At 43.5% G+C, this 15,927-nt stretch overlaps 1 protein-coding gene across 1 annotated transcript; it reads left to right on the top strand.

Annotated features, from left to right (window-relative positions):
* The first annotated feature begins 954 nt into the window (after positions 1–954).
* PPP1R14D (protein phosphatase 1 regulatory inhibitor subunit 14D) lies at positions 955–15,550 on the top strand. Its single transcript, XM_054970372.1, has 4 exons — positions 955–1,273; positions 7,291–7,389; positions 11,401–11,433; positions 13,622–15,550. Exons 1-4 carry the CDS (start codon positions 1,031–1,033, stop codon positions 13,688–13,690), a joined length of 444 nt encoding a protein of 147 aa, XP_054826347.1. The 5' UTR covers positions 955–1,030; the 3' UTR covers positions 13,691–15,550.
* The last annotated feature ends 377 nt before the right edge of the window (positions 15,551–15,927 follow it).

Genomic DNA, 15,927 nt, shown 5'->3' with positions numbered 1-15,927 from the left:
GTTTTGCCTCTATTTGGCTAGCAGCTGATGCTGTCTATTGCCAACAGGGAGAAAGGGTGTCACTTGCATCCATCCTCCACAGTGTGCAGTGCTGCCTGCCCATATGTTAGTGCATAGGGGAGGCCATGCCTAGCAAATGCAACCTGAGAGAGAACAGAATATCAAAAACAAGCAGACAAGGAGCTGCAGGGCTTACATAGAATCAAACCCCCTCCCCCAGCCAGTGAATCACCAATGCTTTTGGATGGCAGAATCTATGAGTAACTGCTAATTGGTAAATATCTCTGTCACTTACATATTAACTAAGTCACTCTCTCCTCATTCAGCCTGCCTTCCTCTAAGGAGCTCAAGATGTAGACAGTTCTCACTCAGTTAATCCTCACAACAACTATATGAGGTAAATTAGACGGAGACAGAGTGACTGGGCTAGGATGACCCAGGAAGCATGGCCAAGTGGTCAGACCCTAGCTTTTGATCTAAGTGCCAGAACAATGGCCAATTCAAAAGTTTCTGAATTTTTCCACCTGTCATTAGTTTCTAAACTCAGATTAGTTATAACACGTTCCTGCAGGTTAGAATATAAAAATAATAGTGTATGCTAAACTCCAGAATGTATAATGTACAGATCTGAAATGCACCTGAGGTACATGTATGTATATTTAGAAAAATAGAAATCGAATAGTGCCTGCTTTCCTTTCCCTTACTCTCAATAACCCTCACTTAGCCTATTCTTTTCAGGAAGTAGATTGCATAAAACTTTCATGGACTTTGTCTGCCAGTTCTATGATGTGCTCAGCCTCTTCTAACAACAGATGTTATTACAACTACTCTCCCTCCCACATTGCTTTTGTCAGTGTCACTAACAGTGAAACTAAAGAAGCCTTTTCCTATAGCAGCTGATTGATTGCTTCTCCTGCTACTTCTTATCTCCCTCTCTTTCATCTAGTAAACTGCTGGGGTGTCATAGGCAGCTTGTTATGTGACTGCAAGGAATCAATGGCAATTTTTTGAGGCAGGAGGGGAAAGAAACATGTTGGAAGAGAGAGCATTGTCACCAGAGACCAAAGAGGAGGTGGAAAGATTAGTGAGCCTAGCCCAGGGTTCAGGTGCCCTTCCTCGGGTCACTTTTAACACTCCAGAGAAGCTAGAGGAAGAACCATGCCACAGAAAGTTGGCCAAACTAACAACCAAGTATAATCGGAAAGATCTTCAGAGGTGGAGAGACCTGGAGGAATGGATTGATGCCCAATTACAGGAGCTGTATCAGTACCAGGTGGGTAGGCTGAATCTCACCAGTGCCACAACCATATGACCTTTAATATAATGCCGTACCCTATCTATGCCACAAGATACTGCTTATAATGTCATGGGGCAATGTCTGTTGTGATGGGAAGGGAATTTGGCCATTTGGTACAGTCTTTCGCTTACATTATGCCTAAGTGGTGGCAGGGCGGGGGCAGAGATAATGGAGGAATAAGAGAGATCAGCTAATTTACCTGCTATTCTGAGAAAATGATGTTTTTTATCAAAACATCTCTGGAAGATGCCTGGTCATCTTTCTTTGAAAATTTTCAGGAAGTAGTTTTTGCAACATTCTTTGGTAGCCTATTCTCATCTGTGGATGAGAATTCCTCTCTCTTATTCCTCATCCTCTCATCTTATTCCTTATTCCTCTTATTCCTCTCTTATTCCTCATCCTCTCATCTGTGGATGAGAACAGAAACTGGTTTCTAATCTCTAATTTAAATCTACCTCTTGTAATTTAACACCATTATTTTTTATCTTGTCAGTGGAAAGAATAAATTATTGTTCCCCTTTTTTCTTTCTGAGGTCTTTACAAATATTTGTATAGTGTGAGCATATTGCTTCTAAATGTAGATATTTTCATTTAGAATTCCATGTTCTTTCAGACGATTATAAGGCTTTACTTGGCATATTTTATTAATTTTATTAAACCATATCCTGTCTTTCCTCCGTTTTGTGGGGAATATATATGCTCACCATCCTTTAAGAGCATTTGAAAGTTACAACAATGTAGGATAAATAGAGATGTCCACAATCACCCCAATGAGTTTCATAGCTGGATTTGAAACTTAGTTCCATGTATCCAAATCTAATGCTAGCCATTTTATCCACTTATTTTCTAGATATTTCCTCATGCTTGCAGCTTCCTCTGTCCCCTTTCCAATTAGTCAATATCTCAAACTGAGATACTTACAAGTGATCACAGCACCCTAATGGCTACATTCATATATCATGAAAAAAATGGATTTTATTACAAGTCTGAGCCTGGTTCATTGTCAGATACACAGAATCCTTCACTCCTTTCCTCACAAATTGTCATGGCATTGGAATGCAGGCAACCTAACAAACTGAGCATTCCCACCCACTCCCCAGTAATCAGGACCTTTAACCAGGATTAAAAGATGATTTATGCCTGGTCTACACAGTAGAATGAGGTGGTACAGTGAGCTGTGTTATTTCAGACTATAGGTGGGGGAGAGAGAGATTTTTAATGTTTCCTTATGTAAAAACTCCCTGCTAAAAAAGTTCTCCCACAAGAAAAAATCAGGATTCTAGCACAGCTGTTTACATACTGTAGTTTTCCACTTATAGGACATTATTATTGTAGGGGGCCTTCAAACCAATGTAATCCTTCCCCTGAAATCAGAAGCACTACCATCCATTCTACCAACTCAGCATTCTGCCCCCTCATTACCCAACTCATTTTGCTGCTTTAATAGATCAAGCCTAAGAATCTGCAAGGAAAAAACAAACTTCAGTTTGTTAAAGTACCCATATCTGGAGTCCTGGACAAAGTGGACCTAGACCAAAGTCTTGGCACACTGTGTGAGAGATTGTGAGGGAGTGGGGCAGTACTATAAAACAGGTTTATGCCAGCACAAGCCAGCCTAAAGGAGATATCACTGATGGATCATCATACATGGTTTAATCCTATTTACTAGGGGTGAAAACAGTCCTTAGCTTCACAGCTCATGAGTTGTATACACTTGCTCTAATTTCCAGTTAAAATTAGAACAGAACAGGGAGTCAGTGAAGACGTAGAAACACTTCTGCTGATGAGCCCATCCATATTAGTAAAGATTCATTTTTTAACTTGGGAATGCAAATATCTATGGCTTTCTGATGTTCCTTTTGGTAACAGATATGAACATATAAAGGACTGGATCCAACCTCTGATGAAAACAGAGGTCTGCAATTTTTATGGCTTCTGCTTTCCACTTGTGGCACCCCAATGCTCTTTCTATTATTTCCTGCTTTGTAAGTCTTTGCACATAAAATCTCAACCAATTCTTGATCTATATTAAAACTGGATTCCTCCCTGTTTGGTGGAATGACAACAGAAGATATCTGGATGTCCTGGCCCAAGTTCTAGCAGATAATGTGCTTCAGATCAGAGCCAGCATCAGCACATGGTGAGGTGAGGCAGTTGCCAAGCTTGTGACTTCTGGTGAGGCCCACTTAGGGGTGCCATTCCCAGGACGGAGGATCTCCTCTTCCCACCCTCTCCCTCGCCCCTGCTTACTTGGCCGGCGGGGGTGGGGGGCATGCTTCCCAGGGCGCCCCTCAGGTGGCGTGGCACGCCCCTGCATCTGCAGTGGACCGAATTTGGACCGAATCTCAGCAAACCCAATTTGGTGCCCTGGTAACTATGGGAGCGCTCCCAGGCTGCCCCTTGACCTGTGCAATGATGTCACTTCCTGGAAGTGGCATCATTGCTTGAGCCTGGAGCATACCCAAGAACAGAGCAAGGTTAATGCCAGGCCCCTGATCTCCCACCAGGAGAGTCAGGGGACCTGGCAACCCTAGGCCCATTCCTGCTGACTCCCTATTCGTACATCTCCTCTGATGCCTGCACTCACCCCCTTCTACTACCTGCTTGTGAGTGCTTTGTCACCTCTGCTCCCAGCAGCATATCTTGCCTAGTGCTGCTGGAGAAAGGCATGTGCACAAAGCATCAGCATTCATATTGTCAATGGCAGTGGCATTTCTAGTTGTGCCCACCACCTAGCACCATTGGTAGGTGGGGGCATGTGAGTGCGGGGGGGCAAGAAGGGGAGCATAGTAGAGGGCATGAGCGGTCCTGAGCGCACTTCGCCCTGCTTCAGATGACCACATAACCTTCTACCAAATAGCTTCACAACCTTCTATCACATTTTTATCCCATCCAAGTTGCTCAGGGCAGCATACCCATTTTCTCCATTTTGTCCTCACAATAATGGTTGATTAGACTGAGAGAGTGTCTAGCCCAGAGTGGTTAAGAGCACGGGACTCTAATCTGGAGAGCCGGCTTTGATTCCCCACTCCTCCACTTGTAGCCAGCTGGGTGACCTTGGGTCAGTCATAGCTGTTCCAGAGCTCTCTCAGCCCCACCCACCTCACAGAGTGATTATTGTTGTGGGGATAATAATGGCATACTTTGTAAACCTCTCTGAGTGGGCATTCAGTTGTCCTGAAGGGCGGTATATACATTGAATGTTGTTGTTGTTATAAGCATTATGTCTGAATGAGAACTTGTACCTGGGTCTTCCCAGTAACAGTTCAGCACTCTAACCACTATACCACAAGGGCTCCACTGGCAACAAAAATCCCAGGAAAAGCCTCTTTGGGCACACAGCCAGTTCCTCTATTCCATACACTGTCCTCTTCCCTCCACAGCGAGCCCACTGTTGCTCTGTCTAATTTTCCAGACTGCAGCATCTAGGAATGCCTTCAGTGAAGTGCGGTTGCAGCCCCACTGGCATTCAAGAGTTGCTGAGATATTCCTCCTTCCTGCTGCTGCAATAATGCCCGTGGGGCTTATATAAAGTTATGGCAAACTGCTGCATGAGTGCAAAGTAACTTCAAATGAAAGGCTGGCAGAGATCCTGTGGAAGCGCACATGAATTACTGCTTGAATTGTCTTTTGTTCAGAGGGACATCCTGAGTTTTGCACACTCCTGTCAAACTCTGTGCTGTTTAAGAGGAAATTGTGAGGTATAGAAAAATTGTTATTTGGAAAAGCAATGAAGTAAGGTGAGCGAGCTCTTTAAAAATTAAACAAGTTGTGATATGTCCTTTACAGTGAGGGTCACCTGTGAAGGATGTTCAAACCTGTTTCCGTACAGGAACTTTGTGAGGGCCCTGCCCTTCAATCTAAATTCCAAAGGTTGTCTTCCTGATACAACTTGTCTGATGTTTTTCTTTGCAATGTGAATATTACCCTGTTTATCAAAGGCAGGTAAAGAGTAATAAGCTATTCAACATTCCTTAAGGCCAAACAATTACCATTTTAAAAGGAATCATTAAGATAACAAGCAGATATGTTTATTCTTCCAGTTTGCTCAGAGCATGCGATATGGAATCAACATACACACTATGGGGTGGGCTGCTTTTGCAAATGCAAATGCTGCAAAGGAAAAATAAACTACCTGTCATCGGTATATCTTAATTTAATGTATTTAAATATAAAATTGGCCAGTTGAGAAGAACTGAGTGAAAGAAAAGGCAATAAAAGCCAGGAGACAGGTGCATGCTTATGCATGATCATGCTTATAAAATAATTATATGGACCAGCAGGGGAAACAACAAAAATCAAGATTACTCAAATGTGTATATTCTTAGAATGCATGTGAAAATATTTTCAATGCCATACTCTGTGCAATATATAAATACAAAATAATTCACTTCAACATAATGAAAGGCGTATACATATCAAGTATTTACATCAGACCGTATCCTCTCAACCCAGTCCTAATCATGATTGTTCCTGTACATGCACTGAGATGTATGCATGAGAGTTTGCTTTGTTGGAGAGTCGGAAAAGTTTATTGTTCAAGGTGGATTGTGTGCTGTCCCCTGAGGAAGTGGATTGCATGAAACAAGCCGAAATAACTTGTCGCTTGTAGGGCGGAGGTCTTCAGTCTGTGGAAAACAATCACGTTGTTCATAATACAATTTCGAAGAGCAAGCATCTCCACCTGACTTAGGGATTAGGACTGGGTTGAGAGGATACGGTCTGATGTAAATACTTGATATGTATATACCTTTCATTATACTGAAGTGAATTATTTTGTATTTATATACACATTTGAGTAATCTTGATTTTTGTTGGTTCCCCTGCTGGTTCAGCTCGTTTTTCCATTGCATTGTCAGGGACCGCCTCTCTTGGTTTGCTGTTATAAAATAATTATGGCTAAGCAGAGCTGCAGATGGCCCACAGACAAAGATTCCCTCTTCCCTCTCACCACCTGGACCTAACCAGTATCTGAAAGCAAGCCACCTAACCTACTTGATTCTTTGAGGCCTCAGGATGACCAGGGGCCCTGAAATTTTACCCTTTTCATTCCCCTCTCAGTAGTCCTGTGACTAAGAGCGGAACTACAAGTGACAAAAGGCACAGATTGGACACTTGTCAGCTTTCCTCAAATTTTGATGGGAAATGTAGGCAGCTTGGCGGAATGTTGGACAAGTGACAGTTGAAAAGACCATTGGACAGCAGTTGGAGAGCCAAGCTGCAAGACCAGGACGCCTACATTTCCCATCAAAACTTGAGGGAAGCTGACAAGTGTCCAACCTGTGCCTTTTGTCACTTGTAGTTCCGCTCTAAGTAGCAGTCTAAGTTTGCTATATTAGATTCAAAAACTCATGTCTAGAATTATCATTTATTTATTATTTGAACATGCATATTGTTCAAACAAGAAGAGAAAAAACCAGCAGCATTTTGTTGAACTTTTTTAGAGGTACAAACAGCAAAACCTGTATTGGATAGTAACTTAACTACATAGAGCAAAGATTGTAGGTAGCAATGTTGGTCAGGGGTGGTCTTTGCCATGGGCAGCTGCCCAGGGCTGGGCAGCCCCTGAACACCCGTGGCCCCACAGTTCCCCCAGTGGAAGGGGAAAGAAGAGAAAGAACTGGGTGGCTGCATCTCCTTGTCCCCTCTGGGGCTGAGGCAGCAGCCAGCTTGCTCAGTGGTCATCATGGCACGTGCGCATCTATCCCTGCAGGGCATGAGCAGCAACTAGCTGGCTTGGTAGTCACCCCATGCACCCATCCTCCAATCCCCACATTGCACAAGGAGAGTGTGCCAGGGTGGCTCGAGTAGGGGGTGGGCCCAGAGATGGCAATGAGATGCATGCAAAGAAAATTCACACAGGAGTAGAGCTGCTCTGAGAAGGGGAATTGGGTGATACCCATCAGAAAAAAATTAAAGGATCCAACCCAAGAGGCTTTCTTGACTATCTGCAATGTAATAGAAAAGATGTTAAAGATGTTATTCTGCTGTAGTTGCAGGAGGAGACAGAAGCAACAGCTGCCCCAGAGCCTGAAATTGACATTGAAGATCTTCTTGAAGTCTCTAATGAGGAACAGAAATCAAGACTACAGGTAGACAGCGGGACATTGGGCTCCAGGTTTGGAATCTGTAAGGGAACTCAGTGCTTTTCCAGACAATGCAAATCAGCAGAGCAGCAGGTTCCCCTGCTCTGGAACTGTTTTGTCACTGCTAGTATGAATGAGGCAGAACTACCTGCCTTGTTTTAGATGCCATGCTTGTAAAGTGGTAAAATAACTAGCATTGTGGTGGGATTGCGTGGTTTATTACATAATTCTGGGTGTGGTTTTAGCACAGTAATTAATTCTGAGATAAATTTAAAGCAGGCAGACAATTTCTGGTCTTGGAGGGCACTACCCATAAAGTATATAATAATTTTAAATATTACTGAATCAAACTGTTGGTCCATCTATCTGAGTACTATAGGCAACAGATCTCTAAGGTCTGTCCTAGTACTACAATTTTAGATCCTTTTAAATGAAGGCATCAGGGACTGAGCCTGGAACTTTGAGATGCAAGTTGGGTGCTATACCACTGATCATGTTTTCTTTTCTTGCTTAATGCCCCTGCCCAACTTATTACACTTTTAAACTCCACTACAGATAGATGTCCAAGTTCATCACAAACACACACAGTTTAACTTCCTCTGGTATACAATTCAGTTTAAAGAATATGTTGTTTTTATAACTTTATTTGGATATTGAATATTTTCTTGAAGTTTCTGATGAAGAACTGAAATCAAGACTACAGATTGACAGAGGAACAAGGAATATTATGCCTTTCAAAACTGGAAGATGAGGAAAGCAGAAAGGGGGTAGAGCTAAATGGGCCATGAAAAAGTCATATGGAAGGTTTATTTCCACTAACACTTGGCTCTCTCAATTATCACAGTGCTATCCTCTCCCCTTCCATGATGCATGACCTAATACATCAGTGACCTCCTGATGGCCTCTCTTCATTTTGGACCTCTGCCTTGTGTAGTGCAATCGTTTTAGAAGTATGACTTCTTCTCAGGGGTTGATTGAATCTTTAACTTATCAGGAGACTTTGTGGTGGCCTGCCACTGGATGGCCAGAAGTGCTTCTAATTGAGCATTAAAAATCCACTCTCTGTTTGCCTGCACATCTGGGGTTTGATTTACCACCGCCACCCGACACACATACCTTTTCTTACATGCAAGGAGGGCTGTCCAGGGACAATTACAGTGGCCACTTCCTTGCCTCTTTGCATGAAGCAAGCAGTGACTAGTGAGCAGGTGACAGTGGTAGCCACAGCAGTGACTACTGTATTGTAACATTTTCTTTGTGAGGAAGCAGAAGCAGTGGCCACAAGGAGGGGGCAGAAGGCACCACTGACTTCTCACCCGATCAGCAACCCCAGCACCCCCTTGGTAAGCCACTACAATTGGCTAGATAGGGATGTCATTTGGCATTGGCCAGTCATATGACACAGGCTTCTAGGAAAGTTCCAGTCCACCCTGGCACCATGCTACAGGCTATAAAGACATTCTTCTCCTGTCCTGCTGAAAAAAGAGAGGGATGATGGAGGCAAATAAGCTGCTGTAGCAAATTATTTCTGAATGTGATTTAACTGATTAATCAACTACTTTACAGCTGAATAAACAAAATCCACCATTGGTTGTCCAGGTAAGAGTTACCAATTATTCCCTGTAGCAGCAGCATCCTAAAATGACGTGATTGAGCGAGTGGTGGTGGAGCAGCTGCAGGGTTTCCTGGATGAGGCATTGGTCCTGGACCCATTCCAGTCTGGTTTCCCCCCAGGTCATGGGACTGAGACAGTGTTGGTCGCCCTCACAGATGATCTCCGCAGGCCTCTGGATCAGGGCGGGTCAGCGCTGCTGGTGTTGCTAGACCTCTCAGCAGCGTTCGACACAGTTGACCATGAATTGTTAACCCACCGCCTTGCCGATATGGGGATTCAAGGGACTGCCTTGCAGTGGCTTGTCTCTTTTCTCCATGGTCGGGGACAGAGAGTGGAGCTGAGGGAGAGGTTATCAGCATGTCAATCCTTGGTGTGCGGTGTCCCCTAGGGGGTGTTACTCTCCCCATTGTTGTTTAATCTCTACATGCACCCTCTCGCCCAGCTGGCACAGAGTTTTGGACTGGGTTGCCATTAATATGTGGATGATACCCAGTTGTATCTGTTGATGGATGGCCGGCCTGGCTCTGCTCCCAAGGCCCTAAGTAGAACATTGGGGGCCATGTCTGGATGGGTGAAGCAGAGCAGACTGAAGTTGAACCCTACGAAGACAGAGATCCTGTACCTGGGCCATGGGGGGATAGATATGGGGATTCAGCTCCTGGCCTTTGAGGGGGCACCACTTGTGCCTGTTTCATCAGTCAGGAGCCTTGGTGTGATGCTGGACTCCTCCTTGTCAATGGAGGCCCAGGTCAAGGCAGCTGCCAGAACTGCCTTTTTCCATCTTCGGTAGGCCGGTCAGCTTGCCCCCTATCTCTCAACCCATGACCTAACAACAGTGATCCATGCAACAGTCACCTCCAGATTAGATTACTGTAACTTGCTCTACACAGGGCTTCCCTTGGGCCTGACCCAGAAACTGCAGCGGGTCCAAAATGCTGGCTGCATTGGCTCCCCGTGGAATTCTGGGTCAGGTTCAAGGTTCTGGTTCTGACCTATAAAGCCCTAAACAGACTGGGACCAGCATACCTGAGGGACCACCTTTCCCCATATGTACCTCGGAGAGCTCTTAGATCTGCAAGTAAACACCTACTGGTGGTCCCTGGCCCCAGGGAGGCTCGGCTGGCCTCGATCAGGGCCAGGACATTTTCTGGCCCCAACCTGGGGGAACTCTCTGTCGGAAGACACTCGGGCCCGCCAAGATCTTGTATCTTTTCGGCGGGCCTGTAAGATAGAGATGTTCTACCAGGCATATGGTTGAGGCCAGCACTGGATCCATCTAATTAGCCTCCCTGCCGGTCTCCTGCCAGTGTGTGTGTGTGGGGGGGAGCATATAGTCCATCTGCCTCCCCATGCTTGAGGAGTTAGAGGTTCACCAACCCACACCTCCACCCTTTTCTTCCCTTGTGTATGGTGGGCAGGGAAAGGGGGAAGGGTGCACTACCTAGAATGTTGAAATCCATGTTGGTACTGAGTTGTATTTTATGGGTTTTATTTGTTGTAATTTATCTATGATTGTAACCTGCCCAGGGCCTGCTTGCAGGGAGGGCAGGCTAGAAATCCAATCAATCAGTCCTAAATAAACATATCATTAATTTGCAGAGTTGCATAGTAAAATTTGCTTCTACTGATTGAAATTAAGCCAACTAAATCTGTAATTCATTAATCTTTCAGTTAAACTGATTAAAGCTTGCCGTTAAAAAACATAAGAGGTCCATCTAGTCCAGCATCCTGTGGTCCTTTTAGTGGTCCATATTAGTCCAGCATCCTGTCTTAAATAGCAGCCAACCAGTTGCTCTGGAGGACCAACAATGGAGAATAGAAGCCAAGGCATTTCTCTGTTGTTGCCTCTTGGCACTGATATTCAGATGTTTACTGCCTCTGAATGTGGAAGTTCTCTTTCATTGCTAAGGCTAGTAGCCACTAATAGACTTATCCACCGTGAATCTGTCTAATCCCCTTTTAAACTGTCTATGCCACTACATCCTCTAGCAGCAAATTCCACATTTTAATCACTCGTATAAACAACTATTTCCTTTTGTCTGTCCCAAATCTACTACCCATCACTGCAGAGATCTTCCTGGAGCTCTTTACAGTCGGCCTTGGTTTTCACCATCCTGAATAATTTTGTGTTATCTGCAAACCTGGCCACCACACTGCTCATCCCCAGTTCCAGATCTTTTATAATCTGTTATAATTGTGTGCTAGTTAATTCCAGAAAGGCTGTGCAGTGAGGGCTGCATCCAACCTTGATGAATTTTCTAGATAGAAAATGTGTCTGTTTTCTAGACCTACAAACTTGCTTATGTGTTATAGTTGTGCATGCACATGTGTTAATACTATGGTAGATTACATCAAAGAATCAAACAAGAAATATAGCATAACTGTTTTGCCTTGGCTTGTAGGAAATCCTTCACAAGTGTTCCCGACCTACAGAGGTGAGCAATATTTGTCACTGACTGTTCAATATCACATATTTCTAACTAAGAAGGTAGTTTGGTTGGTTTTCTGTGTTTTGAACCCTGGTAGCATCAGGTATCTTGAGCTTAGCTCAAATGTTTATTGCACAGCAGCAGTGGTATCAGGGGCAGTGCCAGGGTTTCTGGTGCCTGAGGTGAGATACCTACTTGCGCCCCTTGCCCCGTGTGCCCGTGTACTTCTCCAGCCCTGCACAATGATGTCGCTTGTGACATCATCGCACAGGAGCGTCCCCCTCACCTGAGGCGGGCAGCAGCCTGGAAGGGGCAGGGAGGCGGCCTGCTTCCCCTCTTGCTGTCGCGCTGCCTGGGTGCCCGGCTCTCCGGGAGCTGAGCCAAGGCAGGTGGCAGCAGCGAAGGGGTGGAGAGGCAAGTGGGGACACGGCCCACTTCTGGGTCGGGGAGGTCGTCAGGGGCTGGCATGGCGCCTCCTTCAGAGTTCAGCGCTCAAGGTGGCTGCTGGCACTGCCTCCATGGACGTGCCGGGCCTGAGTGGTATAAATTCTTCAATCAAATGACCTTCAGATTCAACACAATGCCTGGATAGTCCAGAAAGTGGACAGGCGAGAATACTATTTCCATAAAATGGCATAAAACTACACAGAGAAAGTACAATGAATTTGAATGTCAGTATTTAAATAACAGTTCTACTTTTTAAATATGTTGATGTCTTGTGGAATGATTAAACTCCACAGCACGTGGTTCCTCTCCCACCTACAAATGTTGTTCTGTGCATAGGAATCCCTCCTTTTAATCAGTCCGTAAGCCTCTTTCATTTGAAGTGTTGCACAAGGGCTGTCCATGTGCATTGCCTTAAATAGGGTTCTGGCTGGATTGTGCTTCTGCTCACTCAGGTTTGCATTCTTCATGTCATCCATCAACTATATTTTTATCTTAGAATCTAAGGTTCTGAATGGTAAGTGATAATCTGTTGAGCATGATACTCCACTGTTGCCTTTGGAGAAGACAAGATTCCCCCCTTTCCATAATCAGAGCTTTTATCCAGTTGCTTAGGGAAGACATCTTCTTGACCCATTATCTTTTATCTAAACTAGTATCCTAACCTGAATGAGCCCACTCACTCTAACCGATTCAGAATGGATATCCAGTACCGAAGCTCCAAAAAGTACAAAAAACTGATTGGAATACTCTTAGCAGCAGCAAAAGCCACAATAGCAACAGTCTGGAAAGATTTTTTAAAACCCTCTATTACCATATGCCATAGAAAAACATGAAACCAATATTTTATGGAAAAGGTTAACGATCATATAACCCACATGAAGTCAGATAGTCCATATTCAAGCTTTGTAGAAACATGGTACCCATTCATAGAGTATATGGCGAACATGGCTTATAGCCAAATACAGCAGACCCATTTGACTCCTTTATATTATAAATGTTATTCAACTTTATATACATTTAGAGACATCAAGTTTTTTAGTTTGCTAAAATTCACTCTGCGCACTTATTCTCTTTGTGTATAGTTGTTAATGAATGTTCTATTGTTTTTATTTTTTTTAACTAAATAGTTTAAAAAAAGAATGGCTATCCAGCCCTAGAACCATGTCTGGAAAATGTCTTGTTTTAGAAGACTAAAACAATGGTCTCTGTTAAGTACAAGTTAAATGTTTTATACTGTTTGCTAAATATTAATATAATTAGCAATATAAAGGCTTTATAGTGATCTTCAGAGAACAGGAGGTGAGGGGATGAATCTTGGCGTGTTGTGACTAGAACTAGTTGGATTTAACCCCATCTTCTTGAATTGGCTAATCAGACACAGAAAAGGGCCAGGCTCCTCCATCTCAAGAGAGTCATGTAGAAGAAGCAGCATCAGTGGGTGTAGCATTCATCTCTTAATGGGCGGAGAAAAACTGCATCCTTGAAGATTTCTCTTCTAACAACTACAAAAGCATAGTTGTTCTGTCCTCTGCTGCATCTTAAATATTACCCTCTTTGCCATGGATTGCCTTCTGTATCTGACTGAGTCTTGACAGGCTGTGTGTGATCAGAGGCAGTCAGACCCAACTCTTATCACTTATGGGAAAAAGAAGAATGACGAAGAGGAGAGACAAGGTGAACTAGGAGGCAGAGATTTGTAACATTAATTACTAAACATTAAAAGCTCTTTTTCTGACTCTTGATTCAGGAATTTGTTGCAGAACTGCTTGATCGACTGAGGGGTCTCAGGAAAATTGCCAACCCTCAAAGGAAATGACTCTTAATGAAACCCAAGGGAAAGCATGCTGTCCTGTAGAAAAGAATTATCAGGATATGGAATTGCAAGCTTTGTTCAACATGGTGCTTGTTTCAAAGCTTCCATCTTCACCATTACTTTGGAGTTCTATCTATAGACAATGATATCTGTGTGAAGAGGAGAAGATCATACCCTTCATCCAGTCCCTGAGTCTCCGGTGAAAGTGTTGCACATAGCAAAGTTAGAGAAGACCACAGCTCGGTGTTTCAGACAGCCACTGTAGGCAGAGTAGACAACACTGGGGCCAGAGAGACAACGGTAGGACTCAGCATGGGGGTCAAAGTTGATATGATGTCAGCAGCCCCATTTTTTAAAATAAAAGTCATAGTTAATCAAATATGAAACAAAGTTTCATGCAGAGAAGGGTCAGGTGGGAAAGGGATTCTGAATCTTTTCTTCCCTCATGCGCACACCCTCCTCCAATTCAGTTCCTACAGCTGCTTGTTGTTCGTCCAAAGTGAGCTGCTCTGTGGGGAAACTGATTGAAGGAAAGGAGAAGTTGTGGCAGGAGGGAGGGAAATGCAGAAGAAAAAGTGTTCTGCACTCTCTTCACCAGCCCATTCTTGGCTAAAGTCACACTTCTCACTTTATACCTGTTTAGCATGATATGCATGCTAACTTATGAATTATACCTATAGTTTAACTTCTGTGATCTGCCTTGGATCCCTTGTGGGAGAAGGCAGGGTAAAAAGCACTTTAAATAAAGACACACGTGTCTGCTGATAAAGGCACTACAGGTTCATTTTATTCTCCTCTGTAAAGAACTACCCCTATGACTTGGCACTGAGCCCCTTTGGAAACCCCCATGGCTTCTTAGCCCCCATCATTAAAGTACAGAAGAGAGCAAAGGGTTGGAGCATCTTTCCTGTGAGGAAAGGCTGAAGAGTCTGAGATGTTTCAGTTGGGGGGCGGCGGGGAGATGGATGCTGGGGGCACATGACCAATGTTTATAAAATTAAGGATGGGACAGAGAGAGCTTTTTCTTCCTCTCTGCAAATGCTAGAACGTGGAAGCACCCTATGAAATTGAGGATCAATAGATTCAGGACAGATTTCTTGTGGAATTCACTGCCAGTGGATGTTGTGATGGCAACAGGCAAAGATGGCTTCAAAAGGGTTTAGACAAATTTATGGAGGACAAGTCCATCAGTGGGTACTAGTTGTGGTGACTTGGGGGGACATCCATAATCAGGGGCAGCAAACCACTGAATACTAAGGGCTTAGGAGGGAACATCAGGGGAAAGCTTTGGCCATTATGCCCTGTTTGCTTGCTCCATAGTTGAGGCCAATATATGGTACAGGATGCTGGACTAGACAAATCTCTAGTATGATCCAGCTGGGCTTTTTTAACGAGATACCAAGCTTTTAATTCTCAGACTTGTATACCTACCTACATCTGCTTTAATATTCTTGGACCAGCATGAATCTGCACTGCCTGTGGATTAAAATAACATCAGAAATATCCTTCGTGAAAAGAAAGGCAGACAACAGCATCTTCAAAGATTTTCTTCTGTTTCAGTGTTAGCCATATCAGGATTGAAATGTTAATGTTGACAGAAATGAACAACTACAGCATTGTATTGTCGATGTATTGTCGCTACAGCATTCATTGGGGCTATTGAAGAAAGAACTCTACAAATTTGTATTTTTCATAGCTTTTAAACAAGGGAGACAGATATGCTTTAAGGCAATATTTGTATTCTTCTATAGAACACACTTTGAAAGTAGCTTGTGTGCATGTATGTGTGATATGTATCTGTATATAGCCTTAATCATAATCTGTTTGTTAACTTTGCCCACTTGAGCTTTTGGGACCTAATGGACTATAAAATTAAATGAATGTCAAAGTTTGCTGTGCTTATATAATTCATTATTTTTCTTCCCTCATTTGACTGACTGAACACTGATTTACAGAAACAAATATAATAGACCAAAACAGCAATTTAAAATCCATAGAAGACCAAACAAGCGATCGGATGGCAAGCCACTAAAGAAGCAACTGTCGTAAATTTCAGGGAACAGATTTTCCAATTCAACCAAATATTTAAAAATGAGATTCAGTAAGGTACAAAGTAAAATAGGCTGTACAGTCGAGGTGAAGAATTTTATCATATGTTATTAGTTAAGCTTCAAAATGAGGGCTACGTTGAATATTCAGTCTTCCATTTTGAAAAGGGCTGTTCCAAAGGGCTTGTATTT

This window comes from Eublepharis macularius, chromosome 2, assembly GCF_028583425.1.
Source record: "Eublepharis macularius isolate TG4126 chromosome 2, MPM_Emac_v1.0, whole genome shotgun sequence".
Taxonomy (NCBI): Eukaryota; Metazoa; Chordata; class Lepidosauria; order Squamata; family Eublepharidae; genus Eublepharis; species Eublepharis macularius.
The sequence above is the reverse complement of the archived record's forward strand: the minus strand, read 5'-3'. Positions and strand labels throughout refer to the sequence as shown.